Source organism: Anser anser (assembly GCF_964211835.1).
Source record: "Anser anser genome assembly, chromosome: 15".
In the NCBI taxonomy this organism is placed as follows: domain Eukaryota; kingdom Metazoa; phylum Chordata; class Aves; order Anseriformes; family Anatidae; genus Anser; species Anser anser.
In genome coordinates this window covers 12,375,882-12,395,488 of record NC_139736.1, presented here as the reverse complement: position 1 = coordinate 12,395,488, position 19,607 = coordinate 12,375,882, and the positions used below count along the sequence as shown (strand labels likewise).

The 19,607-nt window shown below is 61.4% G+C and overlaps 1 protein-coding gene across 2 annotated transcripts in view; it reads right to left on the bottom strand.

Annotated features, from left to right (window-relative positions):
- Positions 1–19,035, bottom strand: part of RAB11FIP3 (RAB11 family interacting protein 3) — a 73,026-nt gene extending 53,991 nt beyond the window's left edge. The window contains exon 1 of one of the 2 annotated variants that reach the window (XM_083800526.1): positions 18,579–19,035. In XM_083800526.1, the coding sequence (XP_083656652.1) occupies positions 18,579–18,896 (318 nt within the window). In that variant the 5' untranslated portion in view covers positions 18,897–19,035. The remainder of the gene's footprint in view (positions 1–18,578) is intronic. The other variant, XM_083800525.1, reaches the window with a different exon arrangement.
- Positions 19,036–19,607: the final 572 nt, after the last annotated feature.

Here is a 19,607-nt window from a genome sequence, read left to right as displayed (position 1 = left end):
GCAAGGACAAGAGCAGCGTTACCAGGAAGCCCTCTGAGCATCGTCCGCACACTCACGCGTGCTCCCGATGAGGGAAACACCTCCTAACAAGTGCTGCCTCCCTACCCTCCTCTCCCACAAGACAAAGATTGGGGTTAATGACAGTGGATTTCTTAAACTGACGCCAAACTGCAGCAGTTCTCCCGAAAACACAAGTGCTCAGCACAGAGGGGTTAACTGGCACTCGGCTGGCACGGAACCATTGCTTTGTCTTGAAACATCGCTGAGCGCGCTATTTCTTTCAACACGGTCCAGGGATTTTCTGCCAGGGCTTTATTTATTTTTTATGTTGTTTAAAGAGCTTCTATCATAACTGGGAAAACTCATTAACAGGCTGCCCAGTAGGAGGGCCCAATTAAGAGGATTTGGTGGTAATGAACTGCTCCACGTTACACGTTTAGGCCACACAGTTGAAACGTTTGCACAATTAGGCGATGCCTGCAGGGGAGGGAGAAGCCCGTCGGGGTGCGGGCAGGCACACCCCAGGAGCAGGGACGCTCCCGAGACACGCCGAGGGCGATCACAGCACCTCCAGCGGGGCGGGACGCGGTTCGAGGGCAACACCGAAGTCATTCCTCATGGTCCGAACAAAGACTTGAAAAAAGTGCCTTTGGTTCCTTCCTCCCAGGCTGCCACTGCTGCCATTTCTCAAGCTGCTGTGACAGTCGGGCATTTTCCTCTAAAAAAATAAAAAATATGCAAATCCTCATTTCAAGAGACCGAGGCACCTTTGTATACTTGAGACCCACAGCCACGAGCTGAGGAACAAGCCCAGGACGAAGCAGGCTGTAAGAGGCGGAGAAGGGAGCTCCAGCACCAGCTCCGCGCTCAGAGGCTGCCCTCGCCCCGCCGGGCGCATCGCCCTCCGCTGCCCCGGGGCGGAGGCGCAGGAGGGAGCCTTCGGGAGCTCAGCTGGCGCTGGGCTCGTTCAGCCCCCACAAGCACAGCCGGGTGCAGAGGGTGATCTCCGCCTGGACCTGATCTCGGCGAGGCGGCGGTGAGTCGCTGAGCCTCCCCTCGCGAGGGAGGAGACGCACACCTCGCGTCCGAGGATGACTCTCACACCCAAGGGCAAGGGGGGACGAAGGAGCGCAGCCGCGGTGCTCGGAGCCGCCTGACTCGGCCGCGCATCAGCAGGAGCTTCGCTGCTGTTTGGTTTGCTTCCCTCTAGAAACCCGGCTCTGTTTGCCCCTGCAGCCCCACCTGCGGCTCTCCGAGCTGCGTGGGACAGAGGGGAGGGAAGGCCAAGCCCACACGCGGGCAGCGCGCTGCCGGCACGGAGGCAACGGTGGGGCTGAGACCCCCCGGAGCTCGGCTGTGCCTCCCCGGGGCCATGGTGAGACGAAGTCACCGAGCCCCAGTGCCCACCAGCTCACCCGCCTGCCCGTCACGGACCGGGGCGAGGAAACCTGAGCATCTCCTCCGCTCCTACGGGTGCCTTTTTGGTAGGGGCTGAGCTCGCGTGGCACTCTGACTTGGGCGAGTCAGGCCTCTTGTACCTTAAACAAAGAGGTTTTAGGCTAATGAAAACAACTTAGGGGAACGTGGTAGTTCCGGTTAAAGCATCTGGCGGTTTCGGGTTCAAAAGCCACAACTTTTAATTTGTTATCTGTGCCCGTAGACACCAACTGGACTTGACGAGCCTGTAGGCGAGCATCACGGCACGCGGCGCAGCGCGGCTTCTGCAAGGACCCAGCATCGAGGCGGTGCTGCAGGGAGCTTCTTGCGAGCAAGGGCAGCCTCGAGCCCTGCTACCGACACCCCAGCAAAGCACCTCCAGGCGGGTGCTTGGGCAAAGCAGACAACAGCTGCGTGAGCGTTTTATGCGAAACATAAAAAGCCATCTGTGTATTTAAACTAAGCTGTGGGCAACGGGAAATGACTTGAAATGCTTCTCTTTAAAGAAGACTTCGCTGCTCGGACGTTACGGATGCAAACAGGAAATCTGCACAACTCCAGGTGAAGCGTGAGCCCACGGCAGACTGCCTGTGTCAACCCCATCCTGCCCGGAGTTGCTGTCCAAGCGCAGGAGGAGCCCTGGCCGTTCAGCAAGCAACTGGGACGAGCGTTCCCACCAGCAGACAGAGCACGAGTGGCCACCGATGCTCAGCACCGCTCGGGGCATGCAGAGGACAAAACCACAAGCAGCAGAGGCCGCTCTCTGTCCCTGCGCCCATAGCCACGGAGCTGGGGACAGAGGGGACGTCCCTGGCCAGCCCCGCTGGCACCCACGGGCATCCAGCCCTGCCCCCGCGAGGCCCGGCAGCTCGCCGCCTGCTCCCACAGGCTGTCAGCGATTCCACACCATTCCCTGGTGTTTCACCACCACCTCCCAGTGCCACCACCACGAGACACGGGGAGGTGCGATTGTGGTGTCCCCGCGGGGTCCCAGCCGCTGCTCCATCCCCTGGACCCTTTCCATCACTGTTCCCATACCCTCTCCAGCCCCCCTGCCCCTTTTTGGAGACAGAGGCAAGGACCAAGCACAATATTCGAGACATGGTACCAGCCCTCCGTGGTACTCCCGGACCCCCGCTTCCAAGGGTCACCGTCTCGTTTGTGCCTGGGCTGGGACAGCTCCAGCACCCCGCTCCTGGGCTGTAACCACCCGTCTTCTCCATTTCTTCATTTTGATGGCTAGGCTGAAAAACCCGCCTTATTAGGATGGTTAAAAACAAGAATTACGGCTCCTACAGTAAAGCTAGATTTGCTAATCTACAAAAGTCACAGATCTGCTGCCTTTAGCTGAGAGCTGATCTAAGAAGTAGTTAACAGTACTAGCACTAACTAGTGCCTGTCCCTGTCAGCACAGAGGTTAGCACTACCCAACTCCAACACTATGCCAACATAAACCGCAGCCACAGGGAGGTACCTTCTCCTGGCCAGCGAGAAGTATTCAAAATAAAGGCTTTGCTTGATGTGTTTGCAGCCGGTTACAAACTCCTTTTGAACAGGCAAGAGCAGCTAGAAACAGAGCATTAACGAGTCAGAGATGACAGGGCTTCAACAGCAGGCTTAGGTCCCGGCTGAAAGGGAGATTTGCACGACTTTGAGTCAAAGTCCCTCGAGCCGAGAGCAGACGCGGTGAGACCTGCCGGAGCTCTGCTCGCCCCCTGCCAGGGTCGAGGCACAGCCCGGGGCCAAAGCGGGACCGGGCTCCTGGCACCAGCCCCTACGGGACTTCTCATGGCAGGGGACGGGGCAGCTGGCCAGCCAAAACCACCGAGCTCAGCACCTCCCAGCTGCGCTCCGGGGCGCAGGAGGTGGGTTCACCCCAGAGCCCAGCACTCCGATTTACGGACGCTTCCCTCCCTTGCAGATCCCCAGACCTCAGGCACCCAAATGCAGCGATGCCAGCCTTGGGGAGCTGCATGCCCCAGACACCCAATCCTGCCTAGACAGGCTGCCACGAGCACGGGATGCTTTAGGAATGCATCTTCGCTTCCAAACGCAGGTGAGTTACAGCACGCTTCAGACAAGGTCACGCTCACGCGAGCGGCACCACGGTGTGAGTTTGACACGGGCACCGGCGCCCGGCCGCCGATCAGCCCAACCACATTGCCACGTCTCCTGCATTCGAGGGCTCTGCGTGCTGGAAGGGCGTTTTGCCTTGCCAGACTGACAAGACCTGCTGCCAACAACCCCCGTCTCTGACCAAGGCACCGCCGAGCACGCACACCAGCACAAAGCCGCGCTGCCGCACCGCCTGCTCGCGGCTTCCCCGCCACCGAGAGCTTCCTTGCTTTGAAGCAGCGAAGTCGTTTCGCCAAGAGCTTCTGAGGCTCAGCTAAGCCAGCGGTGACAATCCCAAACTCGGATTAGCACAAAGGCTTGGCAGCTGCACAAGGGGAGTTTTTCCTGGAGGTGAGGGATTCCCCAGCCCTGAGGGGCCCTATTCCTCCAGCGGCCCTGGAGGAAAAGGAAAAGGAAGCTCCAGGCGTTTCTCTTTGCCTTGCTGGCGCTCCGTGTTTCCACCAGGCAGCAGAAGGGTCCGGCAGAACCAAAGATGCCCTGCACATGTCCGAAGCGCTGACCTGCTGAGGAAGCGAGGGCTGCGCTGGCACCCCCCACGCCCACCAGTTTTCCTTCACGTTCTGGCAGAGACTGAGGCTAAACGGGGATCCGAAAAGAAACCTTCTGAGGGGTGAATCGAGGGTGGGAGATGTCCAGTGGCCACGGTGGCCAGGCACCCAACAAGGGGGAGTTCAGCTCCTCCAGGCCCTTCGGCATCTGCTGGGGGTGTTGCTTCCACCTGGCCACCACCAGGGCCACCCCAGGGCCTCCGCGCTGCGTGAGGCAGTGACTTGGTAATGCCACAGCAAGAGAGCAGGGCGGCACCTCAGTACTGCTTTATGCCACGCAGACCCTAGAAATAAATCCAAAAGAGACGAGGAGGGGGAATCAGTACCGACATTCCCGATGCAATACGCCCAGACACTGCGTGCCTGCATTCCCACACGTGCTGTGATAAGCGCAGACCGAGATGCTCTTGCTTTGAAATCACTCCCTCCTGCCCTTGGGAAGGTTTTGCCAGGTCTCGGCCTGCCGAGCAGCGGGACGAGCACCGAGGTAAGTCACGGGAACCGGAGTGAAGCTGAAGAGCTGGTCTTGCCTAGCAGGCAGCTTACGCTGCCGGGTCCCCAAAGGGACCAGCCACATGGAGCACGTGCACAGAGAAACTGGAGAGCTGTGAGAAAGACACCGAGAGGCCTGTCGAGACAAGGAACACCACGCTGGAGACCGCCCAAGGGTCTGGCTGAACCAGCCGGGCGCCTGGCTCAGCACCCTCCGGACATCTGAGCTTCCCAGCAGGGACAGACCAGCTCCCCAGTGAAAAAGTCCTCAAAAGCAGTAAGCAGAGTCCAGAAGGCGCTGGGTGACACAGCACGCTGCTGCCTGGGACTTCACCTTAGCCTTTAACACAGCCACCCGAGGAAGCCCCTCACCCAGCAGCTCCTGATGGCAGCGCTGGCTGGCGACTGCCGCAAGCAGCAGCAGCCACCCGCGAGCGGTTTCCAAACCCGTGAACATTTCGCTTCTAAAAACTAATCCTACAGAAAGGCAACGGCTTAGCCTAAAGAGCGAGCACTGAGGGAGCTTTGAAAGCGACCGCTCAGGGCGAGGACGGGCTGGGAGCCCCCGCCCCAGGCAGGCATTCCAGCGCCGAGGCTGCGGTGGGCAGAGCAAACAGGCGGCCACACGCGCGGCTCCCGGCTGGCTCCTGGCCCCCGCTCCTGGCCCAAAGCCGCCAGCCCGGCCGAGGCAGGCTGCTGGTGGAAGTCCCGTCCGCACGGACACGGGGCTGCCGGGGAGCGGGGCAGGCACCGGGGACCCCGCGCGGCTCGGCAGGAGCAGAGCTTTCCTAGGGAGGGAAGAGAGGAGAAGAGCCAGGCCCCATGCCCCTGGCACCTCTGCACCCCCGTCAGCCCCACACGCTCGTTGCTGCCCCTCCAGCTACACCCGACTCGGCAGGAGCTTGCTCTGTCACAAAGAGACGACCATCCCTGCTAAAGGGCCAGAAAGGTTTCCAAAACATTGCTGCAGCTCTTTAATCGGCTCTGCAAGTCACACTGCACGCAGACACCGCTCCCTGCACATCTGGATGTTCGGAAAACATCTGACAACAGAAAATAAAACTTGGCTTCTGAGCCAGCTGCTGAGCTTTTTTTTCTATCAGCCTTTTTTCATTTGCTTCCTGCTCCCCTTCGCTGCCTGCGCGCTCTGCTGGAGCTCTGCCCGGCTCGGCGCTGCGCTGACCGTGCCCAAAGCCAGCCCGGGTCTCCTGCTTGGCCTTAAAAAGCCCGCTCCAAGCCACCCCCCCTCCTTATTTGTAGCCTTCGGATTGCAGCAGAGTCGGGTTTACAAGGCCCTGCCTGCAGACAGCCTGCCGTGCCCAGCAGTCTGGGTCTGCCTGCTTTGCAGGGCCAGCAAGGTTTTGGGAAGGGAGACCCACAGAGACGGTGCCTGCGCCCGCGCACCTGTGCTGCCCACGTACGCCTACAGGAGCTGCGAGCAAAACGAAGGAGTAAAAACCATCCTAAAAGCCTCTGGGTCTTGGAGCAGAAAACAGAGCGTAGGATCAGCCCACAGACAGTGTTTGTATCACGTGCCCTCCTGTGCTAACCTCAAGCTAGATGCCAGCCCTGCTCTGAACGGGGGAAATGGGCATTTAACGAGCCATCGGATAACGAGGCCCAGACCAGATCTGGGTGTGCTCTGTACGAGGCCTGCAGCACTGAGACAGGACACAAACGTCCAGGCACCTCTCACATAACTCCCGCTGGGCCCTTCTGCCCATAAGCAGCCCAAATCCGCTCTGGGCATCTTTTATCTGCAGGGAGAAAAACAGTAACGAAAGCCACAGCGCCTCGACTTCAGCAGAGAGCAAGCTGAGTCCCACCCTGGCGTTCACGCCAAATGCCGGGATTTTTACTTCTTGACACCCTAAAGCCCAGGGGAGGGCTCAAGCCAGAGGCTCCCTTCTGTACATTTATAGCCAGATCCTCAGCCTGAAGGGATACACAGGGCTTAGCAGGGTGAGCACGTGCAGCGAGGAACCTCTCGTGCTTCTGCAAAGGCAGATGCAGCACCTCCACGCAGCAGTTATCCACAGGGTATGAGCCAACACATTCGTTTGTGAAAACCCACTTGGCCTCCGGAGGCTAACCCCATCCTTTCAAGGAAAAAAAAAAGAATGTTTTTAAATGTGATTATACCGAAGGCAGTAGTTGCGTTCTTTGCCTTTGGAAATGCACGAGTGCGTTGGAACTGCTGGACCTCGGGCAGCCCGACGGCAGAGCTTGCGGAGACAGAGCCGGGCCCGGGCAGCCGCTCCCTTCAGACCGTGCAGTCCCTACATCAATGGTTGCAATGCGATCAGCTGAAATGAATTGATCCCTCTTAATACGGCATTTGTCCGGGCTAAGACCGCATCTCTCCCCCCTGTGCTGGGTGCTGAGAGCACGTTAACGTGCCAGCAACGTGAGCAGAACTTAACGTCGCTTCATGCGATGCATTTCCCAGGATGCTGCCATGATCCGAACCACGGTCGCACAGATCCCAGAGCAGAAACTCCCTCTCCAGAGCCCACTTCTGCAGTTTCATTGGCATAAACAAGCCGCCTGAGGGGAAGGCTGATGGCTCGGGATTACACTTGTTCCAGCAACATGTATAGGAACCGACTCCATCATTTGTTAAAGAACCTGGCACTACAGAAAGCAGGCAGAACCCCAGAGCAGGCTTCTATTCTGCTGCAATTACACCTAATTAACTAACCTCTGAAACACCCTCAAGGGGCAGCTCTCATTACAGGGAGAGGCAATGGTCAATTGTGAGGAAGAAGCACAAGGGCTGCATTATTTATTCTGCAAGCAGTGGCACCTATCCAGGGCTGCTGCGAGCACGCCGCTCCCCAGGCCTTCTCAGAAGCTCCCGGAGCAGAGCAGCAGGCAGATGTTGTCTGGCCAGGTCCCTGTTTAAAGCTCTAGCACCAGCAGCGCTCGGCGAAGGTGCTTTCTGCAGCATTTACCCCACTAATCTTGCGCACACCTCAGCGCAGCCATCCTCTGTCACCACTTCAGTCCTAGAGGCTCTGTTACCAATCTCGCGCTGGAAACCCAAAATCAAGCCATTCTTCTGGAAAGAAGGCAAAGATTCAGCATGTCTTATTCTTGTCTCTTCCTGCTAGAGAAGAAATAATCAAACCTGCTATTCAAGGCAGAAGGGGAATAAAGCCTCTCCTGTGGTTTTCATCAGCCTGCAGATGCCCGAAGAACTGGAACAGGAGAGGATCCCCCATGAGCCACGCGTGAGAAGCCCCAGCAGTGCGACTGCTTCCTTGAAACACACCGGGAGAGTTCACCAGCGGGACGACTTCCCCTCCTGTCCTGCCTGCCCAGGAAGATGGCGTCCTCAATTTAAACCTACAAGTTCTCCTTCCTCCTGTTTCATCCAAAGTAAAAGTTGCTTGGCTTGCCTTCGATTTTGGATGCACAAAACCTACCTTCTGCAGAAACACCAGAGCTGTGAACACACAACGAACAGGAGCATGTGCTCGGGATGGCAAAGGGTCAATCTGTAGAGAACTCCCTCTCCAATGAATTATTATTTTCCCTTTTGGGGAGAGGAAGCAAGAAGTTTCTAAGTCAACTGGGAGCCAAGAAGGAACCCTGAGTTGACGCTGATGAGCAGCTCCTGCCTTTCGCTCCCAGAGCATTCTGCTGCACCGCATCGGGAGCGTGAAGAGGGAAATGCTTCTCCTTCAACGCTCAAAATTCATCAGGCAGAAGGCAGAGAAGCCGAAGAAGATGCTCCGAAGAGCTCGCAGCCAAGGAAGCCCAAGGACCCAGGCCCTTCCTGCCCACCCTCACGGGAGGGAAGAAGCCAGCACATGCAGGCAGAGCTCAGCCTGCACGCCAGCAGAAGTTCCCCGGGGCCGTACCACCCAGCAGGCACAAGCATAGCACCCTTTGGACTAACCCTAGCAGCTCCAACGCTTACCTGCATGGCCTCCCTCGATGCCTCTGTGCCCACCACAGCTCCAGGAGCCACGCTTTGCTGTGTTTTTAAACGTGTTCTCCCGGCTCAGGCAGGACTAAGTTGTCCATCCATTGCTGCTACTGAAGCATAAAAGCATTTAGAGGAACCACTTCAAGGGCGGTTTGAAAACAACAGCGGGAACATAAGTTACACCAAGATGGTTTTATCCACATTTAATCACCGTTGTCTCGAGCGTTCCAGATTTCCTGTCACTGCGCTCAAAGGATTCAACAGCACCACTACTACAAACATAATCATCGGTGTAAGCAAACTTGAAAAGTTCTTCTTCCTCCGCCCTCTAGGACATGGGAGGCTTTGTCTGCAGCCTTTGTTCTCCTACTGACACAGGAAGGCTGTTCTCACCCTTCCCAACGCACAGCTCAGAGGCAGGGGACTGGATCCAGAAGGGAAAAAAACAAAAAACAAAACAAAAAAAAGGTTTTGTGCTTGGTCACCACTCACACAAGACGTACACGTTAGCATGGGCTGGAGCCAGCCCCAGAGAAGAGCTGAGCGCAGCCGGAGCTGCCGCGGTGCTGGCAGGACAGCCACAGCCCACCGGCAGGTTTCGGAGCCGGACAAAGCACCGCAGGCCACGTGCTGAGGACAAAGCGTTTAAGAGACCGCTTTGTGGCGCCTGGTGTAGCTTGGCCTGAAGTCCCCTGGGACAAGACCAGGGCTCCCTTCTGGGGCTGCTGCCGCAGAGCTGGCTGCGCAGGCTGAGGCATCCTGAGCTGCGGCTCCTTCCCATCCCAAGAAGCCCTCCTGCAGCGAGCTGGGCCTGAACTGGGGGCGCACGCGGGACCAGGACCACCACGTGGAGCCCCCCAGCTCAAACCACGGACCCTGGAGCTCTGCGGGCACAAGCAGGCGGCGGAGGCGAAGCCGTCCAGGCTGCAACCTCCGGCCCAGCCAGGCTGCGCCTGCCACGCTGTCAAAACCGAGTTTATCTTAATACAAACAAGCGTGATTCAGAGACCGGCAGAGCACAAAGGCTCGTTTCTTTTTCAGAACCGCAACAAATTACCCCCCCCCCACCCCAACTTTTGGCAGCCCTTCACCCAGCCTACGGAAAGCGCTGTCTGCGCGGAGGCAGAGCCGACAGGCGGGGCGGGGAGCCCGGGGGGGCTTCCAGGCTGCAGGAAGGTGCTCAGGAGGGAGCAGGAGGCAGGACCAACGCGGGGAGGCCCAGGGCTTCAGGGCGGGATCGCAAGCACCGGCCCCACGACCCTCGCAGCAAAGGCACCGTGACCTTACTGCATCTCCGGTTTGCCACCTCTCTGCCCCCGCGACACCACCAGACGAACGCTCCACGGAGCTGGAGGAGGCGCAGAGCAGAACTGGAGATGCTCCTGCTGCCCACCACCCTCAGCATCCTCCCCCGGCCCTTTTGGGGCCAGCAGCCCCCCACGAGCCCCGCCGCCGCTCTCGGCACCCTCCTTCTACACTCCCGCCAGCGCAGGCGTCCCAGGAGCCCAGGTACCAGGAGGGGACCAGCTGGATGCCGCACCCGTAGGAAAAACATCCCACAAGGATTTCCAAGTTGGTTTTTTTTTTTTTTCTCCAGCTGCGTTTGCCCCCCAGCGAGCGGGGCACAGAACTGGTACTTCCCCCTGCAAAAACAGGGAACGTGGCCACGCAGAGGGGAGGCAACAGATGCCTCGTAAGCCCTCTGCAGCCACAGGCACTAGTGAAAGCCACAGGGTCCTGATTCTTATTTTTAAAGAGATATCAGCTCTAAGGCAGAAGCAGAACTGAACGTTATTTGCCCATGAGGAGTTTCACTGCCAGCAAGCGGCAAATACACTGCTGTAAGTACTCCTTCCCCAAGCAGAAGGGCCCCTCAAAGCAGCCCCCGGCCCCACAGCACCATGGAGCACCCGTGTGGCTCCCAGGCTGCTGCGGTAACGCTCACCGTCCGTTTCCTGCCCCCGAAAGCTTCTGTTCTCTAAAAACTGTTGGTTTGGGCTCCTTTCACCTCTCGCACATTTTGCTGAGCTTCCTATCGGGCTCCGGCAAACCGTGCCGGGTCGCACGGCGCCGCCTCCTCCCGTTCGGTTCGGCTCCTTCCCAGCAGCCCACAGGATGAAAGCCCCTTCCAGGAGCAGCAGGACTCAAGCTCAGCTTAACGCTCCCGCTCTCGCAGCAAAGGGCGTCGTGGCAGACGGAACAGCAGCTCTTTCCTCTGAAGGAACACAACGCGTTGTTAAAAAACACTGCTAAGAATCAGACAACAGCTGCCAGGCTGCTCGAAAGGTGTCCTCTCGGGGGGGTGCCCGTCCTGCAGCAGCACTGCCCCACACGCGCGGCACCGCGGCGCTCACCGTGCTGCTCTCGCGCCCAGGTGGCATCCTGAGCGCTGGCACTGCGCCGGAGCCAGGACCCATGCTGCTGTCGCCAGAATCGGTGCCATTTAAGCGAGCGCTCAAATTTGCGTTGAAAACCGCAAGCACCCGGCCGCTCGCTCCTGCTTTAGTCACCTCGAAGCTTGGAGACGGCAGCACCCAGGCAAAGCCTCAGCCCTGCAGCGGACCCGCAGCTCGCAGGAGGGGCTGCGCGGCCGCTCGCCGAGAGCGGTGCCACCGGGTACCTCACCTCCTCTGGGAGAAACCCCAAAACCACCGGGCAGCCTGCTGCGGAAGCACCTGCCGCCACGAGCTCACTGCAGTGATTTTCTTTCAGTTCTGCTCCAGCTCACTCTCAGCCTCCTTTCCTTTCCTTTCCTTTCCTTTCCTTTCCTTTCCTTTCCTTTCCTTTCCTTTCCTTTCCTTTCCTTTCCTTTCCTTTCCCCCCTGCAGGGCGAGCACCACACGCTGCAGCCTGGCCACAGCAGCGGCTGGGGGGAAGCGGCCTCCAAAGCTGCCCTCGCTCACGTCTCCTCCTCCCCCGTAACCCACGGGGCCATTCATCACTTTCTCCCTGCCCCACGGCACCCTTCTGCCCCACACCAACTGCAACGCTCTGCAAAGGGGGCGATGCCGTGGCGAGCCGAAGCTCAGGAGGAGGGGACAACTTCAGGTCTGAGCAGAGCAAAGCGCCCAGGCCCCGCCGCCCCGCTAACCCCTGGGGCTGTAACTCGGGCTCGGAGGTTTTGGGTTCCTGCAACAAGTCTCACGTCAGGCGCCGCTGCAGCACAGGCATCACCCGAGACTCCCCCGCCCACACGGAGAACAAGCTCCCCGTCAGCCCAGAGGGGTTCCTCCCCGCCACCAAGCAGGAGCACACCCACACTACGAAACCACCTTTTACGCCGTGTGCCATCCACGACAGCTCTGCCCCACTGCTATAGCGCCGTCTCCTTCCTCTGGAGACCCGAAAAGAGCCCAAGCATCGGCCTTCAGCAGCGCCCCACGCGTCTCCTGCCGTGCCCCGTGGGGGCCGTGCTGCCACCAGCAGCAGCACCGCGCGGCTCCGCTGCGGGCGTACGCGTCCCGGTGCGCAGCGATGTGAAAGGGGAGCGAGGGGCGTGGAGCTCTCAGAATGGCAAACAAGGGCTGAAAGGAGCTTCGGGGGCCTGCTGGACAGGGGGGGCTTGAGCACCCGGCGGGGAACCGCTGCCTCGCAGGCTGCTGGGAAGCAGCCGTTCCGCAGATGCGGCGAAAAAGCAGCGCCAGGAGCACCCCGCACACGTCGTGCCACGCCGAGACGGGGGTGCAGCCGCAGAAGGAAACGCTTTCGGCACGTGGGAGCTGCTGGAAGTACAAACTACGCGATTCCCCCAGGACAAACTCACTGTCTGTGCCAGCAGGCACACCGAGCACCAAGAGCACGGCGGCGAGGTATCAGATCACGGCCTAACCCTGCTGAGCCGTGCCGCCAGCACACCGCCCCGGACCTGCTGGCCGCTCCCGGCCCCACTTGCCACCCCCCAGGCAACCTGCGGGAAGGGACGAGGAAGGCACGGCTCCCCGCAGGGCAGCGGGGGCACCCTACCTGCGGCCCGGAGCTGGAAACCGGCTGGTCTTCGGGGAGAAGCCGCCGAGCACAGGCGAGCTGCGGGCTGCTGCTGCTAAAAGCAAGGCGTCGTTCTGCAAAACCGAAAGCTGTTTGGGGGCGGGGGGGGGAGATGCTGCTGGGCTCCAAGCAAATCTCATCTGACGATGAGCAGCAAGCAAAAGTCAAAACAGGAGTAAAACGGAGAGAAATTACGCAGGCAATTGTTGTAATGACTATCAATTACTGGCCGTATTGAGTTACACAATGATATAAGCAACTCCGAAGCGCCGGGGAAGTGTTTATAGCTGGAAGCGGCAGAGGGTCAAAATGACTCAGAGAGCACAAGGACCGCGTCCTGGTGCAGCCTCAGCCCAGCCGGGTGACTGTGACGACCCCAATTCAGCGCCGTTAGTTCTAGCCCAAGAAGCATGCCGCTGCCCCGGAGGGAGGAAGCCTTTCGCCATTCAGCCTCTAGCATCCGTTCAGCCCCACGCAGCAAACGCCGAGCAAAACTTTGGGAGAGCCTTTTCCTTTTTTCCCTCATGATGCACTAAAAAAAAAAAAAAAAAAGCCTCCCAGAGACAGCAGGGGCACGCGTTCAGAGCCAAACACAAGGCATCGCCCCCCGAGCACCCCACAAACGGCTGCAGGTTGCACAGATCAGCCCGATCCTTCCCCCTCGTGTGAGAGCAGCCCTCCGCCTCCCAAACAGCCCCGGCACCAGCCGTGCCCCCGGGGGGAGCGCGGAGGAGCCAAGGAGAGGCTCCAGCCCCTCCTGACGGGCCACGAGGCTTCCCTCCGCGAGCTGAAGCCACGGGGGGTGCCGGGGTCTCTGCCTCACCTGCACGGCCCAAAGCCCCTCAGCCCCCAGCCCAGCTCCCCCCTCTCTCCCCCACACTTTGGGTTTGCATCCCATGCCCCCCCCAGGCCCCAGGGGTGTGACGGGGCCACGGGTGCTTCTCCTCTCAGGCAGCCCAGGGAAAGTGCCTCTTTTTTTGGAGAGGTGACCCCTGAGGGCAGGGGAAGGCACCCGATGGCTTTCATCAGGAGCAGTAATTAAAAGGAGGAACTAACAGCCTGCGCAGCAGCAGCTGTATTCTCAGCCTGAAGGCGAAAGGAGGAACGAAAAAGGTTTCCCAAGCAAGCTGGGAGCCGGGGCTAAAGTCACCGCCGCGCCCTCCTGCGCCCCGCGCACACACACTGCGCCTTCGAGCACCCACGGTGCCGCCAGCCCGGGTGAGCCATCAATCCGATTACAGCTGCGAAGGCGAGCGTGACACGGGTATCTTCAGAGAGATCTGCCTGCGGTACGACACGCTGCTAACCGCTCTCAGCCGCTCGGAAAAAGGGCCCTCGCAAGGAGCTGCAAGCCAGAAGTTACCGGGAGAAGCAAAAAGGCACCCGCCCTGCCGACACCCAGAGCACCGTAAAGGAACCGTCCCTCTCCCGAAGTCCTCGGGCCGCGTACGAGCCAGGGCTTCCCTGCAAATTCCGCTCTCAGCTAACTGGGAACCACCTCACCCAAGCCACACTGCAAGAAATATTTTGGCTCGGAAGCCTCTCCCTCTCGGACGGAGCAGGAAAAACCTCACGGCCTCAGGTCCCGCGGGGCGCTGCCGGGCTGTCAGCGATGCCACCGCTGCCTCTGAGCGGGGCCGGGGCAGGGACGGCCAAACCGGCCCGGTACCTGCGGTGAGCGGAGCTTACGCCCGACCCAGCCAGCGGGAGCCCGGCCACGAATTTCCACGGCGAGGGGCTGGGCTCTCGGTGAAGGCAAGCGGAGTGTTTCAGATCCGCGCCCTCCCCGAGCACACGTCCGCGAGCGTGACCGCCTGTCAGCCCGGGGGAAGCCCACGCCGGTCCCGTACCCGCAGCGGCTCCCGCCCCGCAAAGCCGAGCAGCGATTACAGCCCCCGAAAGGTGCAGCGGCACAGCTGGGAGCAATTCAAGCTTCACTCGCACTTACGTGGTCTGCAAACCCACGCTGGGTGCTCACAGAAGCCTCTCCAGAGGCAAAGCCAGGATTTCCTCTGCTCAAAGGGCATAAGAAACTTCAGAGACCGGGGGGGGGAAAATAAACGTCGGTTTCCTCATGAAAATAGCAGATTTCACAGGCAAGCGGGAGAAGACGGAGGGGGGTGGGGAGGATGTTCGAGACCAGAGGCACCCACGGCACCTCCAGGACAGGACCACGCTGAAGCAGCTGACCCAGGGGCTGCGCGCCATGCCCGAGGGATCCATCGGAGGGGAGCAGGAGGGGCGAGCCTGGATTCACCGCGCTGGAGCCTGCAGCTTGAGAGAAAACAGAACCGGGCTCCCCTGAGGGCTGCAGGGGGCTTTTACCCGAGTTCCTCCACACCCAGACCCCGCAGTGCCGCTTGCTGCCCCAGGTGGGAGGTCGGAAGAGCTCAGCAAACCTGGCAAAAGGCTCCAGAAACCGGCACGCAGGGAAAGTTAAAAGCTAAAGTTAAAAGCTAAACGCGGAGAGCTTGGCTTAGGGATTAGCTGGCGTGGGGGCAGAGGAAGGCTGGTAGTCAAGGGCAGGCGTTCGAAGGATGTAAATATTAAGGAAAGTAAAAGAGCACATCGAAACGGAGCCTGAGCTGATCATCAGGAAAAAGAGGCCAAAGATCTGCCAGAGCACAGAAGGCGAAGACGCCACAGTGCTGGGAGCGATGCAAAATTCAGCGAGGCAAACCGTCGGGACTCCTCGTAATTGAGCAGGAGCAGGGGGATCGTGTGGTGCAAGAGGCTTTCCCACCTCCAATCCTCTCCCAGATCAAAACCAAGAAGAAAAAAAAAAAATAATGAGGATGCCAGCAGGACAGCGTCTCCCCATGCGTTACAAACGCTCGTTTCCCCTCCTCCCCTAAGGGACCCTGCACTAACAAAGCCAGCGAGAAGCGAGGCGGGCACTGCAAGCAGACACACGGCAAGGTGTAAGAGAGGCGAGAGGAACGATGAATTTGTCGGCCCAGGTGGTCGGGCAGCAGCCCCACGCCCTGCACACGGCAGGTGGAATCCGCAGCCCCATGCTCTTTAACCCTCATGCCGAGCGTGCCCACACGCACACCCCGACGCCCGGTGCGTCCCAACGCCCGGCTGCGGGCCCCGTCCCCTCCCCTGCCCCGGGTCCCGGCCAGCAGAAATCCCTCCTGCCGCTGGGGAGAACAAAGCGGCTCCGAGCGAGCGCCACAGCCCCGGCGGTAACGGGGAGGGGAAGGAGACAAAAGCACGGCGCTGCCGGCGAGCGGGCTGGGGGCTCTGCACGGCCAGCCCAGCCGGCCTCGAGACCTTTCCCCCTCTACGCCTCCCTCGCAAGCCCACGGGGCTGCACAGCCGCCCCCGAGCACGGATACCCAAGGGCCCATCCTCAGCGCTGGGACCGCAGCACCTTCTCCACGCACCCCGAGGAGCTGCCCCGAGCCCCTCGGACCCAGAGGGGCGCAGTCCGCGGTTTCCCCTGCCTCGATCTCGGCGAGCCCACGCCAGCGAAATGCCGCCGGTTCCACGGCCACGGAGCAAAGACGGCCTTCAACAACAGCCAACAAGCAACTAACCAACCAACCCCCCTCCCCGCACACTTTTTCTATGCAGATATCACCACGCAGAGATAAAATAATCACAGAAATTCACAACCGTGTCATCTTTTAAAGGAAAGAGACCGACGGCCATTTATTCCGTGGCATTTAGCTACTGGTTGTTCCAGCCAAGTAACCAGCCAGCACTGAGCTCAGCAGCCCATCAATGCCGCTGGTGTTTTACCGAACTCCCCAGCTCCTGGTACGGCGCACATGTGCCTCCTTAACCCTCCGGCCCTGCGCGAATCCTGGATGATTCAGCCGGCTGCGATGACTTGCCGCGCTTAAATTTAGCCGTTTGTTCCACCGCCACCCCGTGCACACCTTCCACGCGTCCCCCCCGCGCGGGCGGGCAGCAGGAGGAAGCAGCGGGCGGGCCGCAGGTAGCTCGTGGTGCTGGCGAGGCGCGGGCAGGGGACGGGGACTCGCTGCTCCTCGGCTCCTGCCGGTCCCCTCCGAAACCCCCCCCCGAGCCGCCAGCCCCCCCGGGAGCTCCCGCGAGCTTCCCAGTTCCAGCTATAAATACAGCCCCCGTTTGTACCTTGACTTCCTTTTAGTTTCCGTAGGCGTTTAGTCATCCTAACAGCACTTCGCCCACCCGTGGATGTTCCCGTCCTTTCGCTTCCACCTGAGCTGGATCTCCACGTCTCAGAGGACCCCTTGCTGGCCTCAGCTACAACTCCTCCAAACAAAATGGGTCAAGAAGCTTCCCCAGAACCCTGTCCTTCGCTACTCCACGCAGCTCCTGGGAGCTCGCAGACCCCACCGACAACCCCGTCCGCTCCTTCAGCGCACCCTCTGGCTTCTTTCCTGCTCCCCGGGGTGCCCGCTGCCTTGGCTCAGCAGCTGTCACAGCAGCCTCAGCGGGGCCTTCGGCACTTGCTGTACCCAAACACTTGGTCTGGGCACCAACAGCAAGCTATGCGAGTCTCCTGCTGATCACAAACGTACCAGAAGCGCAGTGCGTTTCAGCGTGGACAGCATTACCGATAACTCAGGGGGAAGGAACGAGTGACCGCAAAGGGCACAGCCAGCACCAGATCCCCACTAAGCCAGGGCAGCAGCTTCCAGCAGCATGGAACCTCCCCGGACACCCTGCTTGGCTTGGGACTGACCTTAACAGCTTCAGCCACTCCTCCGGGCTCCATCCCAAAGCCCTTAACAGCCGCATTTTCGCACCTTTGAAGCGCCAGCACCGTTCCTGCAGCACCAGAAGCCGAGCGGGTCCAGAGGGCGGCTCTGTGCCCCGGACAGCCGGCAAACGCCGGACCCACCTGCCACATCCCCCCGTGCCCCACGGTGGTGACAAAGGGTGGCGGTGACAAGGGTCCGTGAGCCTGCCCGGGGCGCGGGCAGCTCACACCGACGGGAACCGAGCGCCTGCTTCTGCTTCCCCGGCTGCAGCAGCTCCGGGGGCCGCGGGGCCCGAGCCGCAGCGAGGCGAGATAAGACGAGATAAGGCTCCTGTCGCCCGGCTGCGATCTCCTGACGCCCCGGTGCCGTGACGCTACCTGTTATCACGCCAGGAGGCTGCGAGCACCGTGCCCCTCACAGCCCCTCAGCAGGGCCCTGCCAAAGAAGTTCAATAGCCCCCCCTTCGCAGAGGCGTTGCCTTGAAGGGATGCCTCTCGCCTCTTCCTAGGAGAGGTTTTTACCAGGAGGAGGAATAAAAGCCCCTCTCCCACCGAGCACTCCTTCACACACGATAATTTGCTTTGTCATGGCACTTCAGTGCCTGCACGGCAGCTGCAGCTGGAGGAGCAAAGCCCAGCTCCCGGGCGAGCACACACCGGCTTCCCGAGGATGCCTGCATACCTTAAATAAATCTATTTTACGCAACGCTTTGTGACGGCAGTGGCAGCACAGGCCAATGCACAGAACAACCGCAAATTCATTTCCATCCCCTGGCGAGCTGCGGGAGCTCTCTCCATTTTGGGTCATACCCGGCAGCCTCAAATTACACCGCGGCGGATCTGCTGCAAGGGAACGCCGGCTCACCGTGCTGCAAAGCAGCAGAAAGAAGGAAAAGAAACCAAAAAAAACACAACATATTGAGGATCGTCAGGCCTACAACAAGCGAGCAGCCCCGCGCCCAGCACGGCGCCCACGCAGGATCTCGTGGGGCCTGGCACGCCGGAGGACCCGGGTGGTTTATTCCTGCGGGATGAGGACGGGAGGCGCCGGCTCCCTGCAGCACGGGGTGCCCAGCGGGGCCGCCGGCTTCTCCCGGTCCTCTCGGTGCCCACCAAGGCCGGCCATCGTCCTCCACCGGGACGCCAGCGAGGCGGGCGCTGCCTCCGCTCCCACCCGGAGCTCCTCGAGGAGCGGCGGCGGTCGTCCTCCCGGGCACCCCGCGGGGCCTCGAGCGAGGCGTGAAGGCAGGGCCTGGCAGGCGGCCGCCATTTCGGGGGGACCCCGCGCCGCCGGGGCCAGGCCCGGCCTCGGGGAGCCCCCCCCCCGGCCTCGGGAGCGCCCCAGCCTCACCTGCTCGGCCCCGTAGGCCGTGGCGAACTGGACGAACTCCTCCACCCGCACGAAGCCGTCGCCGTCGCGGTCGAGGGCGTCGAAGACGGGGCGGAGGCGCGGCTCGGCCTCGGGGCTGCCCCCCGGGCTCTGCACCGGGGCTGCCCACGGCGGCGCCCCCGCGGCCGGCTCAGGTGCCCAGGGGGCTGCTCCCGGCTCCGGTTCCAGCTCCGGTTCCGGCTCCGGTTCCAGTTCCAGCTCCGGTTCCAGCTCCGGTTCCGTCTCGTCCCACCGCAGCCCGGGGCGGCCCCGGTCCCCCGGCGGCGGCTGCGGCTCCATGGTCACCCCGCGGCCCCCGCCGCCGCCGCCCAGCTGCTGCCTGCCCCTGCCCGGCGGCTCCCCGCGGCGCGGCCATGCCCCGCGGCCATCGCCCCTCACATCGCGGCCGGGAGCTCCGCGCCGCCGGCGGCTCCGCCCGCTCCCGGCTTTGTGCGAGGCGGCGCCGGCCCCGCCCAGCCCTCCCCGGGGCGGCCCCGCTCGGTACGGCCCGGCCCGGCCCCGCCCCGGCTCCGTGCTCCGGGAGCCCGCCCCGCCGCCACCGCCCGCCCGCCCGCCCGCGCCGCCGCAGCCGGGGCAGGCGGCGGAGAACCGCGGGATTTATCCCAGCGCGGCCGCCGCAGCGGGCCGGGCGGTGACGTCACCGCCAGTGTCGCGTCCCCGCCCGCCCCGGCTCGGGGCCGGCCTTAAAGGGCCCGCGCGCACGTGGGGCCGGGCCCCGGGGCCGCAGCGCGACGCCTCGGCCCCAAAGCGGCCCTTTTCCGCCCCAAAACCCCCGCCCAGCTCCCCGGGACAGGCGTCGGGAGCAGGACCGTGAGCACCGAGCGGCAGCTGGAGAGAGCTGGGACAAACCCAGGGCAGGGAGAAAGGATTTGGGTTACAAACCACCAAAAACCCCAAACCCCCCCCAAAAAAAAAGAACAAAAACCCCGGGGCCAGCCGCTGCCCCTTGGGGGGACCCCCAGCGCGGCTCAGCCCCTGCGCGGGGGCACA